Consider the following 17579-nt stretch of genomic DNA (forward strand, 5'->3'; position numbering starts at 1 on the left):
CTCGTGGTGTGGGACATCTTTCATGTGCTTTACCTGTGGAAGGAGGAAGGTGTGGAAGGGAGGGGCATGCCCCAAGCAGGATCCAGTGTGATCATTGGTCCAAAGTAGACTTGAATCTTTTGTTTGCGGTTGTGGTCAGACAGAACATCAGGGTGCTAGACTCTTGCATTCAGGCCCAGGACAGTGTTTCTGGCCACATGTGGTCTGGTTATTATCATTGGGATAACCTAGCAGGACCCACCAGAAGCTGCTCGGCATCTCTCCAGGTAGGGAAGCCTTGTTCACTCCTGTGTCCCCAGTGGCTCACCAGGTTCCCTTCTGGTCTGGGATCCAGCAACTCCATGACCAGTCTGTGGATGGTGTAGCCAAGCAGACCTAAAAACTGATATTTTTCTGGCATAAAGAAGCAGATTAATGGGGGTGCTTGGCTGCCTCAGTTATTAGAGCATGGGACTCTTAATCATATGGTCATGAGTTCAAGCCCACGTTGGGCATGGAGCCTACTTAAAAAAAAAAGAGCGGGTTAACAGCTATGAAAGTGAAACAGTTTTGTTTGTGTGTTCATTTTTTATGATCTCAACATTTTATGGAAAACCTTTAAAAAAATATTGGAAGAATTTTTCAGTCAACACCCATATTCCCATTCCCACCACCTAGATTTTACAATGAATATTTTGCTGTTTGCTTTACCACACATCTATCCATCCCCCTATTTATCTCTCAGTTCACATTTTTTTCATGCATTTCAAGATCAGTTGCAAACATTAGTCCCATTCATCTGTTTGTTTGTTTTTAAGATTTTATTTATTTACTTGACAGACAGAGATCACAAGTAAGCAGAGAGGCAGGCAGAGAGAGGAAGGGAAGCAGGCTCCCCGGCGAGCAGAGAGCCCGATGCGGGGCTCGATTCCAGGACCCTGGGACCATGACCCAAGCCAAAGGCAGAGGCTTTAACCCACTGAGCCACCCAGGTGCCCCCCATTCATCTGTTTTTTAAAGCTGACTTTTTGTTGAAGTTTAGCATACAGAAAATCATTACATAAGCATGATTGAGGAACCATTGGCTGTTGGTGATTAAGTCCGTCTCCCACCCCTCTCCTCTCTCTGGAGGTTGGGGGGTTGGAATGGGCTGAAAGGTCCGACCCTCTAATCATGCCTTGGTCTTTATGGCAGCCAGCCCCCATCCTGAAACTATCTGGTGACCTCTGCCACCGACTATCTCATTAGTATATGAGAGGACATGCATCACTTGAAGATTCTATGGGACTTAGAAACTCCTGGGACATGAACCCGGGACTAAGATCAAATATTATAACACAAGATGCTCTTATCTCCCCTATCACTTAGGAAATTACAAGGGTTTTAGGAGCTCTGTGTCAGGAAGTGGGGGCAGAGACCAAACATATATATTTATGTCACTCCCATGCCTATTCAGTTGCATATAGGCTGTGGCTTCTTTCTTCTGCAGTGGCCGAGGAGTTGGGACAGAGACTCTAGGTGGCCCTTGAAGCCTAAAGTCTTTACTGTCTGGCTCTTTATGGTAAAAGTCTGCCTACCCTTGTACTAAAGTAACACCTCTGGGCTTTCTTTATTCATTTTATTATTTTTTTAAGATTTTATTTATTTATTTGGGAGAGAGAGAGAGAGCATGAGGAAGGAGGAGGGGAAGAGGGTCAGGAAGAAGCTGGCTCCCTGCTGGAGTCCAGTGCAGGACTTGATCCCAGAACCCTGGGATTATGACCTGAGCCAAAGGCAGACGGTTAATGGACTGAGCCAGCCAGGCGCCCCTATTCATTTTATTATTTGCTTTATTCTCTGTTATCTTGTATTTACTTGCCCAGGGAGGAATTGACTTACCTGACTGGGACCCTGGTAAGCTTTCCATCTGAAGGTCCACGGTTTTCTACTGGTTGGGATTAAGGTGTTCAAGGTCTCCCAGCCCTCCTCTTCTCGTTGGGACCTACCTGCCCACAACGGAGAGCATTCTTTGCAGCTCTTTCCCTGAGTCTGCTGGTCAGGCCTGCCCGTGCCGCAATGAGGCCTGATGAGGCCTGCAACTGTGTTTGGTCAGAGAAGTTTAATTCCAGGGACAAACAGTACAGTCAGGCCCCTTCCTACAATCCAGCTGAACTACCAATCCTACTGATAACGTTGTTCTGCAACCAACACAGTGTACCTAACCTGACCCCATGAGACTCCCCGGGGAGCATGTGAAAAACACTGGCATCCAGTCCCCTGCTCCCCAAACCCATCAACAGACCTTCTTGGGATGGGGTCTGGGCACTAGTATTTTTCTAAGAGCCTTCCGAGGGATTCACATGTCTGAGATCTTTCTCCTTTGTCTTCCCAGTTGTTTCTCAGTTATTTCAGAGGACAGAGAGGGGGAAGATTTGGTTAATTATCCCCCAGAAACTTCAACAGGTGTCTTGGAGCAGGCCCTGAAGCCGGTGTGTAGTGAGCATTTCCCCCCGAGCAATGCCAGCGTCTCTGAGACAAGTGTACAAGGATGGTCCTCTTTCAGACAGACAAATTTTGGTTGTTCGTGTAAAAACAAGCACATTACGTTATCGTCACACTTCTAAATGCTTCCTTCTAGACGGTGTGATTCAGATCTGAAAGTGATGCTTCAACCCATATGTCGTCTTCATAAACGCAGGCTCCGCATGGCTCAGTTTCCACACAGAGGAGTAAAGAAATGGCCCAGCCGTGGTCCAAGGGAATTTTAAAAGGGATTTTAATCTTTTTTTTAAATGATTTATTTTATTTAGAGAGAAGTGGGGGGAGGAAGGGCCGAGGGAGAGAGAGTCTCAAGCAGACTGTGCCCTCAACTTGGAGCCCTTTCAGGCTCGATCTCATGACCCTGAAATCACGACCTGAGCCAAAGCTAAGAGTCAGGTGCTTGACTTTGCCGCCTAGGCACCCCCAAAGGAATTTCAGTCTTGACTCCTGGGTCTTGAGGAAGGAGGAAGAGACCTAATCCATAAGCCACAGCGACCTCTTCCTCCTCTCCTCTCGAAGACCTCTTCCTCCACTCCCCAGTTCCTGGTGGTGGATTAATGAAGGGAAACCCCAGGTCGCGGGCTTTCCCCTGAAGACATCATTTCTCAGCCCCATTGCCTGTGGACATTTGGGCCGGTAGATTATTATGAGGCTGTCCTGGGTATGGTGGGATGGTGAGCAGCATCTCCACTCCAGTGGTGACAATCCAAGTGTCTCCTACACAGTAAATTTGGGGAGCAGAACGGGGCCAGCTGAGAACCCCTGTGTTAAAGGAATCAACTCACTTGAAGCCGGTGGTGGTTCCTAAAGACCTGGCCACAAGAGGCCTCTCTTCTGGGCCTTGTGCTTTCAGTGGGGTGAGAGGACTGAAGGCAAGCCCAGCGAGTCGAGGTAATGTCCCAGCCCGTGCTCAGGGCTCTCTCCAGGCCCTCGTCAGGAAAGCAGGCCAGGATGGTGGTGTGTGACCTCTAGACCCAAGAGATAATGATCGACTTCCTTGTGAATAGACATGTGGATAAAATCATGTGGTGTCATCATGAATCCATGGGACGGGGGCTGACACGTGATGAGTGCTATGTAAGTGTCCGGTGCTCGTGTGACAGTTTTCATAGCACTAGTCTGGAGACATAAGACAGCTTTCGTGTCTCCTGGCCAGCTGAAGAAGAGGCCATTCAGATGATGGAGGCAAACCTGACCCTGGTGGGCCCCGCAAAGACAATGGGACAGTTGCCAACGTGGCCCCTTCATGAGGGGATTTCCGAGGGCTCAGTCTGACTCTTGACACCTCTTGCCCAACAGGGGATCTTGTGATCTCTCTCTCTGTCAAATAAATAAATAAAATCTTAAAAAAAAAAATGTATATAAACTACTTTTCTCAGTGCCTAGCATATAGGACTCAGGATTTGGTATTGCTGATTTTTTTTTTTAGAGAGTGAGAGAGAGCATGTGTGTGTGTACACATGAACAAGAGGGGGATGGTGGGGGAGGGGCAGAGGGACAGGGAAAGAAAGCTTTTTTTTTTTAGAGAGACTCTTAAGCAGACTCCATACCCAGTGCAGAGCCCGATCTCATGACCCTGAGATCATGTTCTGAGCCAAAGTCAAGAGTCAGACCCTTAACCAACTGAGCCACCCAGGGACCCTAGTATTGCTGTTTTTTAATTACAATAATACTGTTACCTAAACTCTTTATCTTGACCGTTGGAAGGAAAAACATGGAGGAAAACGTTCTGTCCAAGCAGCTGCTATGAATCACAAAATGAAACCTCACTCTTTGTGTGTGTGTGTGTGTTTACTCTTGGATTACTTGCATTTATCATAATCATACATTAGTTTTGTAACTAAACATAATGTACAGAGAGCAAGGTAATAACTATGAAAAATGATTATAAATTTCATCAGAAATAACATATTTGTGAGAAATTAAGAGTATTGGGGGGGAGAATTGCCCTCTGGATTATAAGATACTATAAAACTACAATCATTAAAATATTATGGTGCTGATATAAAGACAGATTAATGCAAAAATGTCGCTCAAAAACAAATACTATTATGTGTAAAAATTTTAATAATTAACATACGTCATAAAGTAACAGGAAATAATGTTCAGGGACAGTAGATAGTTATGGGATAAATAAATCTGTTTAGAAGATCCTCATGTCATATCACATTTCAGAATAAATTCTGGGGAAAAGTTAAATCATGTAAGAATATTGATCAGTTCTCATAGTCAGAAATGTGAAACCTCACTCTGAAGTCACGGATGAAACTTCTTAGAACCAAAGAAATGTTAGAGTTGAAGAGGGCCTTAAAACCTACATAAACTGTATAAATGGGAAACTGAGGCCCAGGCAGAGATTGTGATTTCTCTTGTTTTGAAGAAACACCTGAAACAGCGTCTAGCTTTCAGAGAGAAGAAGGAAAAAGAGGGAGTGCTGTAGACGGAGAAAGTTTTGCAGAAGTTGAGAAGAGAATGGGACCATCTTTGTTGGGGCGTGTCCGAGCTGGCTTCTGGAGAGGAGGCACAGAAGGACGATGGACAAGGACTTTGCTATAGGGCTTCTCTGAGGGTTGAGATAACTCTTGGAAAGCCAGATGAAGTGTGGGGATCCCTCCATGCTGAGGAATTAGGGAAGACTGGGAAACAGCTTTTTGCTGGTTTCATGCATTTTTTTTTTTCCAGAAATGGGCCAGTAATGCAACTCAGTCCCCAAGTGGGGCCTGTGATGAGGTGGGATTCTGACCATGACCTGGGCACCCCTGCACTGTGCCATGAGCCTCGAAGCTGCATGGGGGGTATTACTTTGGAACCAAACATGCAAAATGGGGAGCTGTTGAGTTTTTTTTTTTTTTTTTCCTTTTAATTTGCAGTGTTTATGACACCCACATGCTAAGTCATCCAGCTTCCCTTCCAGACCGGCTGCCTTGGCAAACTAAATTAGCAACCAAAAGAGTTTAGCTCTTGCGGGGAAGGACAGATTCATTTTCCCAGCAAGTATCAACATATGAAAGCCTCAGCTTGCCCCTGACTCACTCAGGGCACCAAGGTTTGGACCGGAGCAGTGGGCCGTCTCCCTCTGCACCGCCCTGGGCCTCCGTGCCCTCAGCTGTAAAATGGGCCTGTGGTAGCAGCTGTCTTAGAGCCGTGGTCTCAGTGGAGAAGGGTTAGGGGATGCTCCTATGGGATGCACAGTGATGTCTGGAAATACCTTTGAGTTGTCACAGCTGGGGAGGGGACGGCTAGTGGCATCTGCCAGAGATGTTCCTAAACATCTTACACCACTCAGAACAGCCCCACAACCCAGAATGATCTGACCCCAGATGTCAGTAGTACTCAAGGTGAGAAGCCTGACTCTGCAGGGTCGACAGGGAGATTTAGCAAGTTAACCCACATGACGTGCTTAGCCCTGGGCCATATATATATAGTAGGTGCTTTTTTTTTTTTATGATTTTATTTATTTGACAGACAGAGATCACAAGTAGGCAGACAGGCGGGCAGAGAGAGAGGAGGAAGCAGGCTCCCTGCCGAGCAGAGAGCCCGATGCGGGACTCGATCCCAGAACCCTGGGATCATGACCTGAGCTGAAGGCAGAGGCTTTAACCCACTGAGCCACCCAGGTGCCCCTATAGTAGGTGCTTAATAAAGCAGTGCTAGTCTCCCCACTCCTTCAAAGCCTGGTCCCTGAGCCCACTGGGTGCCTCTCAGCATGCTTTGGTTTTGCCAAAGAGGTTTCCCTCAACTAAATTGGCATGACGATTGGTGCCACAGAAGTAGATTGGTCATTCTTTAGAGATACTTGAGTCTTAAATTCCAGAAAGTGGAATATGCCAGGAGTACCCAAGCCCTGAGGGTAGAGCTGGACCTTGGTGGCTTGTCTGTCTGCACGGAGGGCCATCCTTTGAGACTGTCGCATCAGGGCAATTGAGATTTGTTGAGGCTAGGGAGGGAACACAGTGACCAGCAACCGAGCGCCTTGCAGGACGGGTGGGTTGCTCTACTCTGTAACCTTGCGGGGAGGGGCACTAAAGGGTTTTGTGTGAGTACAGCTTCCGCTGACTGAATCCACTCCCCTTTGATGTTAAAAAAGGCTTCACATTTTGTACTGTGTTTGATACAGAACTTGTCACACCCCCTTTGACCCATTAACCAGAGTCCGGAGCTTTCTGACTGATTGAGTCATGACTATAAAAATAAATGATGATATGGTTGAGTATACTTGGGCTCTGTGAGGGAATACAGGGCTGTTTGCCCCTTCACCAAATGGCCCCGTTCTACTGTTCTTTTTAAACTTCTTGGGATGCCCGGGTGGCTCAGTCAGCTAAGTGTCCGACTCTGGCTTTCGGCTCAGGTCGTGAGCTCAGGGTCCTGGGATCAAGCCCCACATTGGGCCTCCTGCATGGTGGGGAGTCTCCTTTTCTCTCTCCCTCTGCCCCTCCCCTGACTTGTGCCTTCTCTCTCAAATAAATAAAATCTTGAAAAGAGTTAAATTAAAAAATTAATTACCGCAGAGGGGGAAATGAGATGACCAAGTTTATTCAGAGTATGTAGGTTCTCGGGGAAAACATGGGGAGCCCTCTCCATGGGTTTCGTGCACAAATTCTGAACCTGTTCTGATTGTTGCAGTGCCTTTGTGCTGCTCTCTGGATTGTGCAGGTCTTTGGGGAGCTGCTTCCAGATGACTAGGGTACATGGTCCTGCAGTGACATTATGACTGCAGTAGAATGAGTCCCCCGTAACCACCAGTAGGGATATTTGGGGATGCCTTGCGACAAAATTTCTAATTGTGATTGTCTGTAAGGAGGAGGACAGTAGGGATCTAGTGACGAAAAAATTGGCTTCCTTCCCGGGGTATTTGCTGCAAATACTTCAAGTTGTATCACCAGCTAGGTCAGTGACTTGGTTTCCTTATCTGTCAAATGGAGGACTAGGGGTCTCTGGCACTGTCTCTGAGCCCCTCTCTGGATTCTGTAGATACCCGGTCTTAATTCCCCATTTCTCCAGCAACATGCTCCCTGGAATTTACAGTGATGGCAAATCTTAATATTCTCCCAGGGGACTTTTATCATAGACGTCATTAGTGTTATTCAGCTTTGACTTTATTATAACTTGGATTTCAAATGTTCAATTTTTAAAAGTCTGTTAAGATTGCCATAACTTTACTGAGTGATTTGCAAGTGCCGAAGCCTGCCAATTAACTCAGATGGTCACAGCCGCAACTGCTTCCCATCGAAAGGCTGAATCACTTAGGAGCTCCTACCTTTCAAGGGCCAAGTGATTCACTACTCCGAGTAACTTTGCAAGTGGGGATAAGGAGCGTAGGATATTATACTTCCTTTTAGTCTTCTTTCCCTTCTGGCGATTTAGGTGTGGATTCTCTAATGACAACTTTTTTTTTCTTTTGTTTTCTTTCCAAATGGTATGTGCTGTAAGAAGTGCAAACCATACTTGCATAATACCAAACGCAGAAAGTTCCCTGTTTCCCCTCCCTAGAGAGAGCCATTCTTAACAGTTTGGTGAAATTCCTCCAGATAGTTTTCTATTCTATATATTAACTTTTTTTTTTTTTAACAAAAAAGAGATTGTGTTTACATATACTATTTTGCAACTTGCTTTTGTCTCCTAGCAATATGTCTTGGAGATTTTTCTATTTCATATATATATATATATAAATATATATATATATATAGGTCTATCTCGTTTGATAGCAACATTGGTTTCCATGGTATTATTACATCAGAAACGATTTAATTAGTTTCTGCCAGTCTTTGTCTGGATGCATCCCTAAGCTGATCCTAAGACAATCACTTGGGTTCAGGTAGGCTACCAAGGAGGTGACCACAGGAAGTACTGCTAAGAGAATGGAAAGGGAGGCAAGCCAATCGGGGATATTTGATGAGTGCGTCACTGCAGCCTAGAAGATCCCCGAGACCGTCAAGTTCAGTGATTCACTAGAAGGACTCAGAGATTTAGCAAAGCTATTACACTCATGGTTACAGTTTATTACAGAAAAAGGAAACAGACCAAGATCAGCAAAGGAAAGAGGCATAGAGGGCAGAGTGCAGGAGAGAACAGGTAATGAGTTTCCAGTTGCCCTCTCCCAGTGGAGTTGTGAGGACAGCACTTCATTGTCCCAGGAATGATGTGAGGAGACACACTTGAAGGATTGCCATCTAGGGAGGTTCACACAAGCGTTGGTGTCGGATATTGATCAGGCGATCCGTCCCATAGGCGTCCAAGTGGCTGACTCTAGTCTCCAGCCCCTGCAGCGGTCAAACTGCTGTTGAGTGGCCCAAAGACTCCACCATAAGGCATAGCTGGTGCTTGAGAGCTGGGGGGGATAGCCTCTAGGGTGGACTGAGGGGGCAGACGGCACCACAGCCATCTTTGTGGACACTTCTTGTTATTTACATTTTTCATTCTCACAGTGTTCTAGGACAGGAGTTGGCAAACTTTTCCATAAAGGGCCAGACAGAAAATAGTTTCAGCTTTGTGGGCCACACAGTCTCTTTTGCACCTATTCAACTCTGCTTCTGTAGTGTAATAGCAACCATAGACATTGTGTTAATAAATGGGTTAAACTGAGTTCCAATAAACTTTATTTACAAAACACAGGTAGTGGACCAGGTTTGGCTTAGAGGCTCTAATACCCAGGTATTATCCAATATCTAATATTCAGAGAATATCCTTGTATATATATCTTTGTCCATTTGTGCAGATAATTCTATGGGATAAATTCCTAGAAACAGAATTGCTGGATCACAAGTTACATTTTTATTTTGAGTAGCTACTGTGAACCTCTCCTAAAAGTTGAACCAGCTTCCTCTTACACCAACAATACATGAGAGTGTTTGAGATTTCCTTTCTTAAAACCTTTTTCCCAAGGGGAAAGTACACTCATCTCTGAGGATATTTCTGCATTTTCATTTTTGAGCTTTGGAGAGTCATAGGAAGATAGAACATTTTGCCCCCAAGGAAGAACACCAAACAGATCCTGGAATGGCCTCCTGCTAGGATCTTGCTTTACCAAGGCCCACAGAGAAGGGGACTCCAGTAACTTATTTTCGTTTAACTTGTTTTCAAACCTTATACTGCCCACTAGGCATCGTTCAAAACAAACCTGAGTGTTACCTTTAAAAAAAAACACACACAAAAAACAACAACCTCAAGGGATGCCTGGGTGACTCAGTCAGTTGTGTCTGCCTTCAACTCAGGTCATGATCCCAGGCTTCTGGGATGGAGCCCCACATCAGGCTCCCTGCTCAGTGGGGAGCCTGCTTCTCCCTCTGCCTGCCGTTTTCCCTGTTTGTGCCCTCTTTCTCTGACAAATGAATAAATAAATAAAATCTTAAAAAAAAAAAAAAAAACTTGGAATGCCTCAGAGAGCTCCTTAGTAATGTTCTTTATTAAGCAAAGATTCCTGTCCTAGTTTTTCCCTTCTGTAAGGGATCTTCATGTAAACAAGGTCCTCCTGTGCGTACCGAACTCTTCACCAAGTTACAAAAACTATACATGGTCCAATTTTTGTCCACATTGCTGACAGGTACTGGACACCGGAGTGGTAATGGGCCTGATTAGTACAGGCTAGTCTTGTTCACCCTGGGTCTTTCTGGATTTAGACAATGGATGGGGTTTTGTTTTTTGTTTTTCCACTTTTCTTTTCTTCCCCCCCCATTCACCCCTCCCCCATTTTTATCATTTAGAATTCTTGATGTGAACCCCATGGGGGAGAATAGAGGCTCATTAGCATTCAAACTCTGTTTTTGGCTGCATATTTTAGCTGGTTTATTTGATAATCGGCTTCCCTCCTGGGATCCAGCCCGCTTTTGCTCGGCTCATGCTGGGTGAATCTGTGATATTTCCCATTCTGCAGTCCTTCATTTATAACACAGACGCAGCCTGCTTTCCCGTTAGCGAGATGGCATGCCCGGACTACCCACACGCAGATAAAGAATTAGGCAGAACTTGGCTGAGAAGATAAATCAAGCTAACCATCTCATTAGGCTTGAAAGACACAAATTAAGCTTGCATTGGAATTAACAGAGAAGCCTTCCAAAGAGACATGCAGTACGACAAGGGGTAGAAGAAATCGCCATGGTCGTTTCTCTCAGGAACTTGCCTCCATTGCCTGGAACAGAGGAAACATAAAGCCTCTTTTATAAAAGGCTCCACCAGACAGAAATTTGGGGTCAGAATCGCAGTATAACCTTCACTGAGTGCTTATCTAGGTACCGTGTGCTGAGACATTACACAAATTGTCTCCTCAAAATCTCACAGTGACAGTTGAAGTAAAGTACTGGCAATAGTCCTCTTTAACCTAGGAGGAAGCTGAGTCTCAGGGAGATTCCTTCCCTTGTCTCAGGTCGCAGAGCTAGCCTAATGGTCACCGAGGATGTCTGGCCTGTGGCCCACAGCTTCACCTAGTGGCTCTTCTCCAGCATAAACTGGCCTTTCAGGGGACAGTGGGCCCCATCTGGAGACATTTTGGATTGTGACAGCTGGTGAGGGGGTGCTCATAGCATCGAGTGCATAGAGGCCTGAGGTGCTGTTCAGCATTATGCCCAGGACATCTCCTGTGACAAGGAATATCCACAGTGGCCGCCATTGAGAAACCCCGGGTTAACTACTCAACCAGACTCCAGCGATGTCCCCACAGAACACCCCAACTGTAGTGCTCTGTACACAGCATGGTAGGGTAATGGCCATGAGTTTAAAGTTGTCTGTTGTGGGGGACTCAGCTGTCTGGCAGCAGGAACAGTCAGTGAGGAGGCCAGGAGGCGGGAACATGCCTGGCGTGCTGAGGAACGGCCGGCCATCTGGTATACCTGGAGTGAAGGGACTCACGGGCACATGAGAGGAGGGAAGTGGGGCAAACAGATGATGTCCTAAAAGCAACGAGCCCAGTGTCTGCAGTTGAGGAATGAGTAGACTAACTACCTCTGTCTTGTCCCTGCCTCCCTGTTCCGTTTCTCTCCTTCTCTGACCTCCTCCCCGCCGCCCTCATCCCTCTGGCTCCCCAGTGTTTGGCCACAACATGAAGAGCAGCAATGATTTCATCGGAAGGATTGTCATCGGCCAGTACTCTTCGGGCCCCTCCGAATCCAACCACTGGCGGCGGATGCTGAACACTCACCGCACGGCCGTGGAGCAATGGCACAGCCTGAGGTCCCGGGCCGAGTGTGACCGCGTGTCTCCTGCCTCGCTGGAGGTGACCTGAGGGCTGCGGCAAAGCAGCTTTCATTTGTTTAAAAAAAAAAAGAAAGAAAGAAAATTTAAGACAGAAAGAAAATGTGTCACATGCCTATGACATCCACAACACACACACACACACACACACACACTAAATCCTCTCAGAACTGAGAGGAAGCTGACTATTGAACACAAAATGATTGCCCTCAATGAGCAAAGCCTGAGAACTTTCTGGAAACGCCATCTCTATGTCATGAGCTGAGTGGGCTCTGCTGTGAGACTTACTGACAGTGCTTGCTACTGTTGATACCCCTCCCCCAAATGCACTTTAAACCCTCAGGCCAGAGAAAGGACCTCCCTAAGGGTGCCAGCCTCCATCGAGATGAAATTCTCCAGGAGCTTGGCCAGTGTGTGGAAGGCCCAACCCCCACACCCAAAAGGCACACCAGCCGATTGGGTGGCTTCTGAACGGGCTGCTCTTCCCTGGGGTTCTTCAAACCTGATACCTTTCCCCGAAAGTGTAAGTACTTTGTCTTCTCTTTAGTGGACGTGGTAGATCAGACTATTTGGAGAAACCAAATGGCCTGAGAAAATATTCCAGTGTAAGAAACCTCCCTGGCTTGACTGAATTTGTCCTTGTGTTAGCTTATTCCTAAGGAACCCTCCCCCCTCCCCGCTGTGGGGAATGTTCTCATGTGTCCCTGTGTGTCCTCCCAGTGAGCAAGGTGGCTGGCAGGACCTCAGTCCTGAGCATTCCCTTCTCTCTGCTCCCCCCCCCCCCCCCCCCCCGCAGTGAAATTTCACCCAATATCCTCCTGTCTGTCAAGGCCCCACCTTCAGTAACAGCATGTGTGTATGTCAAGTAAATAGAATACGATAGAGCAAAAGTAACCTTTTTTGACCGATTCCTGGTGATTGTGGCACATGGAAGACTTGCAGAAGCAGTGACCTGGATTAAAATGGCCACCACACTCCCATCCAAGAGGACTCCTTCCTTGTCAGACTCTGAGCATCTCTCTGTGTTTGTGTGTGAACCAAAGTCATTTTTCTCATGCTAAGGAATTAGTGTAGTTAGAATATATCTCTCCCTGTTGGATGCTTCTGTATCTTTCCCACAGCCTCTTGTCTGGTATAATAGGGAACTATTTATTGAAATTAAAGATTATTTATTTGTGCCATGCATTTGAGTATCTTTTTCTTCACGAACCTGGGGCATGAAGAGTGCAAGGTGTTTCAGTTACCACTGCCGCATAACAAACCGTCCTAATGACTCAGAGCCCTGATATGGCATGGAGGTCAAGGGGGAAGGCAGGAGGGCTAGGTTAGGTTAAGTTTCTCAAGAGAAAAAGAGGGAAGGCATTTTCCTCTTCTACAGAATGACTTCCTTATCGTGGTTGTACAGTAGAGGATAAAAGGGGCGCCTGGGTGGCTCAGTGGGTTAAAGCCTCTGCCTTCAACTCAGGTCATGATCTCGGGGTCCTGGGATCGAGCCCTGCGTCGGGCTCTGCTCAGCGGGGAGCCTGCTTCCCCCTCTCTCTCTGCCTGCCTCTCTGCCTACTTGTGATCTCAATCTCTCTGTCAAATAAACAAATAAAATCTTAAAAAAAAATTTTTTTTTTTTTTAAAGAAGAGGATAAAAGCATGAGAGAACAAAGAGAATGAGGGGATAGGAACATAGCAGGCGTTGGGCACTAGAGAGGCAGGAATACCAGTGACCAAGCCCATGGGCTCTGGAGCCAAAGAATCCGTGGTTCAAATCATGGACTCACCTCCCCCCTAACCTTGTATCCTTGCACAAGCCATGTAACTTCCCTGAGCTACTCTCTCCTCGTTATCTCAGGGTACCTCGAAAGCAGACCTTGAGACAAGGACTTGGGTGCTGCTTCTTTACCGGGAAGGGGACCCCAGGAAGATTAAATGGAAGAACAAGTCAGAGAAAGGAGAAAAGCAGATGAAGGCTGCCTGGGCTAGCACTGGGCAGCTGGGGCGCAGCCATGCCGGGGACCCCGGAGAATATACTTGAGAATGATCATGACAGGGAAGCTGCGGTATTTTAGCTCCCAGTGCTTATGTTTCAGGGCCTGAGGGTTGCCCCTGGAGACGTGAAATGTTTGGCGCGTTAGGACTGTCCTGTGTGAGCCGAGCAAGCTTCAATAGCACCAAGAAATCGCCAGGCAGAGAACGGGGTGGCGGGCGGGAGGGGCAGATTCTCGTCCAGGTGTTGGGTCTGCATGTGCCACAGCCACGGGGAGAGTCGGATGGCCTGCGAGCTGAGGTGGAGAATCCCCAGCACCTGCCTCCCTCATCAGTAGTAACGAGGGCTGACTAAGCACCACGGGAAGTGCCAAACATTTCATGCAGTCCTCACGCAGAAGCCCACACGGAAGATGTTCTTATTTCTCTTTTATAAAGGAGGAAGCTAGGGTTTAATGAGATTAAGCGGCCAGTAAGTGATAGAGTAGGATACCCCTTCAGGCCTGTGGGACTCGAGAGCCTGTTACGGGCTGAACTGTGGCTCCTCAAAAAAGATGGCGGCCTGACCCCCAGTACCTCAGGGTGTGACCTCTTTGGGGGTTGGGTCTTTACAAAGGTAGTCAAGTTGAAGTGAGGCCATTGACGGGGCCCTAATCCAGTATGACTGGTGACCTTATAAAAAAAATTGGGGGGAGGGAGGACTAGGACCCAGAGACAGACACAGAAGGGAGATGATGGGCAGAGACGCAGGAAAGGATGGCCGTCTACAAGACAGTGGCAGAGACTGGAACAGATCTGTCACTCACAACCCTCAGAAGGAACCAACCCTGTGGACACCTTGATTTTGGACTTCGGGCCTCCAGAACTGTGAGACCATGAATTCCTGGCGGTTAAGCCACCCCATCTGTGCGTAAGATGAGTGCAGAGCTGGTATGGCTAACCACATGCTAGACTTCCCTGTCTGAAACTCGGGTGACTGTTGTTACCCCGTCCGGTTCATACGAGGACCAGCCTGGATAATGGCTGCACAGTCTTCACACGAGCTACCTGCTGGCTCCTCCTTAGAGGTGCACGTCAGGTAATGTTTGCTGGTTGGCCAGAGGGGACAGTTGTAGGATGGATGTCAGAGCTGTTCACGTCTCCAAGGAGAGAGTCTGCCAGGAGACGAGGGAAATGTGTTGGAAGGTGAAGGAATGACTTGGTTTCTATAGAAACTTGGGCTCCAGGTTCCCTGTCATGGGCTACCCGCTTGTTTTCATTAGCAACCCCCTCTTCCTCCTCCTCAAATAGAAGGTGGGAAAGGAGAGTCACAAACCACCTACACACTGTCTTTGGACTGAAGTTCAAGGGGAGGAGGTGGGAAGGAGCGGTGGGGTGAAGTTTGAAAGCTGAGTCTGTTTTCCCACAGCCAATCTGTGAGTTCTCGTGTCTCTTGGGACCCCAGGGCCCTTCGGGATTTCAGTCCACCCACCCCCCTGGGAGGTGACAGAACCTATGACTTCTGCCAGGCCAGCTCAGACATGCTGTGTCCCAGAGCACCAGGAACAGCTGTCTGGAGCTCTGATATTTCTCTTCTGGAGCACTGGGAATCACCGCAGGGGAGGAAAGAAGGATTCCTTTCCTTTCTGGGTGGTCTGTCTCCCACCGTCACTGGGCTACCTGCCCTTTTCCATGTTCAAGAAGAACATTGAAAATAACTCAGGGATTGGGGTGCCTGTCTGGCTCAGTCGGTAGAGCGTGTGACTCTGGATCTTGGTGTTGTGAGTTCGAGCCCCGTGTCGGATGTAGAGATGACTTAAAATCTTCGGGGTGCCTGGGTGGCTCCGTCTGTTAGGTGTCTGACTCTTGGTGTCGGCTCAGGTTGTGCTCTCAGGGTGGTGGGATGGAGCCCTGTATCAGGCTGTGTGCTCAGTGGGCAATCTACTTGAAGGCTCTCTCCCTCTGTTCCCCCCCCCCCCCGCCCCCGTGCACACATGGGCAATCTCTCTCTCTCTCCCAAATAAATCTTAAAAAATAAAGTGTTTAAAAAATAACTCAGGAACGATCTCCATTATCTAAGAACTAAAAATGAATGCCTAGGAAAACAAAACTGGACGGCATTGCCCTCGAGGTTGACAGCGGTGACTCTTTGGGAAGTGGTTTGACCGCTCGCTCAACCGTATACCTTCCTCTATGGTATCGTCGAAGGTTGCGTCGTGATCTAATGGCAGCTGATGTATATTAAGCGCTTATCATGTCAGGCACTCTTCTAAGTACTTGTACGGGGCAAGCATTGATTTGTTCCCATTTTGCAGATGAGGAAACTGAGGCTTGTGGGATTACGTAATCAGTATCTGGCCATACTGCAACAGGCGCCTGAAGGGAAAGCCATGAAATTGAACTAGCCTCCACTGTCCCTTTTATAATGGTGGTGAGGGCGCAGGGAACTTGGTTTTATTGGTATATAAACAGTATTTTTTTAAAGGTAAGAAACTAATGGAGATGATAGATAATACATAGATAGATAGATAGATAGATAGATAGATAGTTAGGAGAGGAGGGAAGTGGGGAGAGCAGGTGGTCTGAATCCTCAGACCACCGTGAACACAGTGTGGGGTGGATGTGGATCTGGGGGCAGGAGGAAACAGAATGCCATCACACAATAAATGCAACTTTAGGAAGACAGAAAATCCATATAATATGTTACAAGGAGACCTCTACAACCTCCAAGTGATAGCAAAGAGTGATTTGTTAAATAAGGAAATTACCTACTTTCTGGTTAGTAAACTTGGTCTAAAGCAGGGGTTGGCAACTCTGGCCCATGGACTGAATCCAGCCTGCTGCTTGTTTTTAGAAATGAAGTTTTGTGGGAAGCGTGCCGGGCCCATTCCTATAGTCTATATGGCGGAGCTGATTAGTTGAGACCCAGTCCGTGTGGCCTGCAGAGCCAAAAATACTTGCTGTCTGGCTCTTTGTAGAAGTTTAAGTCACAAAAATGTAGGATGAATGAGTGCAGAGAGCGAATGCACGGCGTAATGAAGACAGATAATGATACCGGACTGAATACTGAAATTGGCAAAGAGAGTAGATTTCAGGGGCTTTCACCACCGGAAAGAAGGTAACCATATGAGGAGACGTTGCGTGGATCAGTTCGACTGTAGGAGCGTTGCACTGCGCATGCGTGTATTGAATCATCATGTTGGATACCTCCAATAGATACAAGTTTTATTAAAAAGTGGAATTAAAAAAATAAAGGTAGCCTGCCCCTGCCTAGAACAATGCTTCACAAACTTTAATGTACACACCACCCCTTGATTCTGATTCCGTGGTTCTGGGGTGGGGCCTGATATTCTGCATTTTGAACGAGCTCCCACGAGACGCCAGTGCATGGGGTGGGGCATACCTTCGCTTGCTTCCGTCCAGAGAGGGGGCATGAACCCATTTACCAAAAACCTGCAGCCGTCACCTAGCGACACGTTGTCAACACAGATCATTTAGTTTGTTTGCCACATCAAAGGATCCTCCACTTTTCAAAAGCATTTCCAGTGGCCTCTGTCCCACCACCCTCCTCCCCACCTGGTGGGTTCCCCCTCCGGAGGGTGCATGATTCCCTTGACGGTAGGGACACCCCCCCTCCCCCCGAAATGCAGTGCTCCAGCTGATGGAGAGTGGGGAGAAAAGGTGCACATTTTATATTTATGTTTTGTATCAACCTTTAAAAAAAATGTCAGTGTGGGGGAGGGCTCTTTTATAACAGACCTGATCTCAGTACAATAAGTCTTCCGTGCCCAACACTCGGATAATAAATGTATATCCTTCCTAAATAAGTACACATGTGCGCTCTGTGGTGGGCCCCAGCAGAAAGTTTGGAGGAACCAGTAGACGTGGGACTTGAGGAGGAAACGGAGCCTGAGTCCAGCCTTGTCTGGCTCTCCAGCCGG

The 17579-nt window shown here is 47.3% G+C and overlaps 1 protein-coding gene across 2 annotated transcripts in view; it reads left to right on the forward strand.

The window, feature by feature from the left end:
* SYT17 (synaptotagmin 17) overlaps window positions 1–12865 on the forward strand; it is an 85251-nt gene extending 72386 nt beyond the window's left edge. For both annotated transcript variants that reach the window (XM_045994306.1, XM_045994305.1), the window contains exon 8: window positions 11517–12865. In XM_045994306.1, coding sequence (XP_045850262.1) covers window positions 11517–11713 — 197 coding nt within the window. In that variant the 3' untranslated portion in view covers window positions 11714–12865. The remainder of the gene's footprint in view (window positions 1–11516) is intronic.
* The last annotated feature ends 4714 nt before the right edge of the window (window positions 12866–17579 follow it).

The sequence above is a fragment of the Meles meles genome, chromosome 21, assembly GCF_922984935.1.
Source record: "Meles meles chromosome 21, mMelMel3.1 paternal haplotype, whole genome shotgun sequence".
Lineage (NCBI taxonomy): Eukaryota > Metazoa > Chordata > Mammalia > Carnivora > Mustelidae > Meles > Meles meles.